The following is a 4,703-nucleotide window of genomic DNA, read 5'->3' on the forward strand; positions in this document are numbered from 1 at the left end:
TAGAAGATCCGAAATGTGGAACGAAACGTCTCCATGGGTGGGGAACGTCGTCGTCGACATTCGACAACCTTGCGAAAAGCAATTAAGGTAAGGTCACACCTTGGTAGACAATTATTCTGTTGTGAATTCGAGGCATGTGTTAGAAAAGGAAAGAGATATATCTGTTTCCTTCTCTATCGTATGCACTATATTGTGCAGCGGCCTTTAGTCTTAAGGCCAACGCACCTGTGCTATCTGCCTATCTCTCTCACACTCATGAAATTCTGCTTTTTATACCCTAATGGAGCATTCACACCTGTGGTAAAAAAATAAAAATTGTCCAGAACGAAAAATCTACATTGGAGTAAGAGAGACAGGTGTACCACCGTCTCTCTTACTCTAATGTAGATTTCCCCTTCTGGAATTCTTGATCATTCGCGAATCGCGAATATATTGTGCTTAGGGCTTAAAGAAATATTTTTTATATATATACGTCTCTAATGTATATATAATTATATTTCCTAGAAGAGAAAAAAAATTAGTAAATAAGAATTACTTGTGAAGCTTGTGAAGTGTCAAAATGAGTGTTGTTACTTGTGTTCATTATAACTTGAATAAGACTTTATCTGCTGACGTAACATAATGAGAAAACATTGATAAACATTAATATTAAGCTACGAGGAATCAGTTACTTTTGAAGCCTCTTCGTGAAAAGGTTGGTTCTCAATTTATTGTATACTTCTAACCCATATTTCTTTTTTTTCTCACTCTCTCAATATATAAATATACATTTATTTATTCTTTTTTTTCTACTTTATATAAAGTTTTATTTATTATTAAAAAAAACAGTAGGAATGGCAAACACAAAATGGAACGTTTTGGTGACGGGCGGTGCTGGTTATATTGGATCTCACACTGTTTTGGAACTTCTAAATTCGGATTTTCAGGTGGTGGTTATAGACAATCTTAGCAATTCTTTTAAAGGTGAGAAAGAATTAATTTAAATAAATAACTTTACATTCACACGAAAAATACATTTTAGTTTTAATTACTATTATTTTTCATTCAATTTGAAAAATTTCTTCTATATTATTTATTTATTCATTTATTACATACTTTTATTTTTTTAACATATTTTTTACAAAAAAATGTTTCAGATGATTAAAATTTTAATATTTCGAGAGCTAATTAATTTTTTTTAGTTTCTTTTTGTTTTATAGTTTTTTTAGTTTATATTTTTTTATAGTTTTAAAAATTAGCAAAAAAAAATTATTTAATTAATTATTCTAATTAATTTAAATTATTTAATTAAGATTTTAATATTTTTTACAAATAATTTAAATTATTTTATAATAAAAAATCGTTTTGTTTCCTTTTTTTCTTACCGTTTTGTTTTATATATTTTATAGTTGCAAAATTACAACCGGATTTTAAAAAATTAGCGAAAAAAAAATTGTTTTCAGTTGACGTGGAATTTGCCAACAATGCAAACATTATGTGTATATATATAGACATTGGCTTTCAATTGAACATGATTACAATTGGAAAATGTCCTTGAATTATTATCTCCGTTTTATATTATCATTTTTTTTATTTAATATCTTTTATCTGAAACATTTTTATAGTTTTTTTTAAATAGACTTTAAATTACCTAATAATAATTGTGTTTAACGTGCTTATTAATATAACGAGATTTGTTATCTGTTAATTGGAAAAAAGTTTTTTTTTTTAGAATTATTGTCAAGAACAACGATGTTAAATTAAATATTTTATATTTGAACTTGTTAATTTAGATAAAGCCGTGGAGAAACCAGAATGCCTTTTACGAGTTGAGAAATTAGCTAAAAAACAAGTCACTTTTATAAATTGTGATATAACAAACAAACAGAATTTAAACCAAGTTTTTAAGAAGGTAATTAAATATCTATTAATATTATATTTATTTATCAATCTTTTACGTTCGAGAAATATTCATTATAGATGAAGGAAAATGAATGAAATTTTAATTAGTGTTAATTTTTGTAACTAATTTTAACATTTTTGGCGATAAATAATTTATTGTACCTATTCGATTAATATTATGTTTTTATAAAATAAGGGAAATAAAATGAAAACATTCGGACAATGAATTTATTTGCCTTATTTTATAAAATTTCTCGAATGTTAATGATAATTTTTGTAACTAATTATGTTTTTATTTATTCAGTCTAAAATTGAATTTCTTTGATTTCAGTACAATTTCCATTGTGTCATTCATTTCGCCGCTTTGAAAGCAGTGGGAGAATCTTGTGAAATTCCTTTAGAGTATTATAAAATAAATGTTGGGGGAACACTGAATTTATTGGAAGTTATGAATGAAAATGATGTGAAATGTTTGATTTATTCAAGTAGTGCTACTGTTTATGGAGTACCTGAAAAATTGCCTCTAGTCGAAAACATGAAAATAGGAGACTGCACTAATCCATATGGAAAAACAAAGTTTGTTGTCGAGGAAATTTTACAAGATCTCTGCAATTCCGATAAGGTATTTAAGAGAGCGTGATATTTTTACTGTAATCGATTTTTTTTATTAAAAGAGATGTTTATTTTAAATTTAGACATGGTCAGTTATATCATTGAGGTACTTTAATCCTGTTGGTGCTCATCCCTCAGGAACTATAGGTGAAGATCCAAATGGAATACCGAATAATCTTATGCCTTACATTGCTCAAGTCTCGGTTGGAAAGAGGGATACTCTCTATGTTTATGGCAATGATTATGATACTCCCGATGGAACTGGTAATAGAAATAAATCGCTTTTTATTTTTTTTTTTCGCTTTTTTCGCTTTTTTTTTATTTTAATTTGTTTTTTTTTTAAATCGCTTTTTATTTCAATTTTTATAGATATATTTATACTGTTCTCTAAATTTGAATTAGTTAAAAATAATTAATTTGATAGTAAAAAATCAGTGAGTAATTGACGAAGGAGATTAAAAATTATTTTTTAATTAATAGGAGTTCGAGACTACATTCACATTATGGATCTAGCGAGTGGTCACGTCAAAGCTCTTATTTATATGAAAAATAAAGGATATCTACGATTTATGGCATTGAATTTAGGCACCGGAAAAGGCTATTCCGTATTGGAGGTTATTCAAGCCTTCGAAAGTGCTTCGGGCAAGAAAATTCCGTACAAAATTGTGGAACGTAGAGCCGGAGATATTTCTTCTAGTTATGCTGATGCAAGTTTGGCAAACTCAAAGTTAAACTGGCACGCCACTAGAAATATTGATGATATGTGTCGGTATCAATAATTTAAAAAAAATTAATTTTTAATTTTAAAAAACTATTAAGTTTTCTGATGATAATTTATATATTTTTAATTTCTAAATCTCTGTATTTTAGGCATCGACACGTGGAAGTGGCAACAGAACAATCCAAACGGCTACAAAACGATAGAATCGAAATTCTAATTTAGTTTAATGCTAAAGCATTTAAACCGTGGTGGTTTAAAGTTACCAAAGGAGAAAACCAAAGTAAAAAGAGAAAGTCTTATGCGCAAAATTAATTGCTTCTAAATTTCTATCTTCTTTATTTCTAACTTTGCATTTCTAAAATGTCTTCTCTATTTTTATAACAAATCATTTTTATTGTTGCAGTATTACATTAGAAATACTTGTTTTTTTTAAACTAGAACTGTGGAATTTTATTATTTTTTTAAAAGTTTATACTCTCAGTAACAGTCACTCTCATGAAATATTAACTACTGTCCAAAGTAAAAACCTAGTAAGTCGCATTTACAAAAAAAAAAAATTGGGGAATTATTTATCGTTAGTTAATTTTTTTAAAAGTATAAAAATTAACTAACGATAAATAATTCCCCAATTTTTAATACTTTTTTTAATTCAATAACAAACAATTTCACTCTTTTTCATGAAAGAACAGAACCAAAATTCTATTTTATTTTTTGTCTAAATAAACTGGTCATTTATAAAAATTAAAAGAAACTTAACATTCCACTGTATAGAAAAAGATTTGTATAATTCAAACGGCATAGCGTTATCTACTCTAGTAATTATAATAGTAAGGAGAATAATTATTTTATTTACATTGAAATTAATGAAATTGAAAAAATTGTCTCCTTAATGTGCCATAATAATTAAATTGCATTTACTAAATACTATATATACTTCATTTTGAGTTGCATTTTGTAACTAGGCCATAAATGTAAAAAATGGGATCATATTCCCGAATTCTGAATTATGTTCAGTAAAAGTCAAATATTGCATATAATTTGTACCTATTTAAATATTTATATGAATTGTTCATTAAAAATGTAATACTCGACTCGAATAAATATTTCATCTATAATTTGCATGCTATTTATATTTTATAACGCAGAAAATCTAACGCATTCCCATTTTTCTTTTATTAAATGAAAATAGCATAAAATTGTCTCTCTTCAGGTAACGGTATTGCTTTCTTCCTCTTTCGAAAATAAATAACATTCAGAATGTCTTTTTTTACCTAATTTGCATATCTACTCTTTTCATATAAGGATTTATTCCTTAAATAATTGAAATTAGTTTGAATTTTTAAATATTTGAAGGTAAATTCAATTGTTATTTGCCCCCAAGTACCGAAGAAGCAAACGAATTATAGGTTATGTTTGTGTTAGATTTATCTTGTAAAGTTTGCTTTTAATTATTTAAATGAAAAACTAGTTTTTATGGAATATTTTGATT

At 26.4% G+C, this 4,703-nt stretch overlaps 1 protein-coding gene across 1 annotated transcript; it reads left to right on the forward strand.

Annotated features, from left to right (window-relative positions):
* Nucleotides 1–483: 483 nt before the first annotated feature.
* On the forward strand, nt 484–4,329 carry LOC122500200 (UDP-glucose 4-epimerase-like). Its single transcript, XM_043608998.1, has 7 exons — nt 484–694; nt 829–963; nt 1,773–1,891; nt 2,213–2,503; nt 2,577–2,757; nt 2,974–3,258; nt 3,364–4,329. Exons 2-7 carry the CDS (start codon nt 834–836, stop codon nt 3,429–3,431), a joined length of 1,074 nt encoding a protein of 357 aa, XP_043464933.1. The 5' UTR covers nt 484–694; nt 829–833; the 3' UTR covers nt 3,432–4,329.
* Nucleotides 4,330–4,703: the final 374 nt, after the last annotated feature.

Source organism: Leptopilina heterotoma, unplaced genomic scaffold, assembly GCF_015476425.1.
Source record: "Leptopilina heterotoma isolate Lh14 unplaced genomic scaffold, ASM1547642v1 Lhet_101, whole genome shotgun sequence".
In the NCBI taxonomy this organism is placed as follows: Eukaryota; Metazoa; Arthropoda; class Insecta; order Hymenoptera; family Figitidae; genus Leptopilina; species Leptopilina heterotoma.

What these genes read in the sequence shown, in the direction of transcription:
- LOC122500200 (XM_043608998.1), top strand. Translation starts at nt 834, where the DNA reads ATGGCAAACACAAAATGGAACGTTTTGGTGACGGGCGGTGCTGGTTAT. An exon ending in TAAACCAAGTTTTTAAGAAG is followed by an intron (nt 1,892 to 2,212) that starts GTAATTAAATAT and finishes CTTTGATTTCAG; the next exon opens with TACAATTTCCATTGTGTCAT. An exon ending in TAGAAATATTGATGATATGT is followed by an intron (nt 3,259 to 3,363) that starts GTCGGTATCAAT and finishes TCTGTATTTTAG; the next exon opens with GCATCGACACGTGGAAGTGG.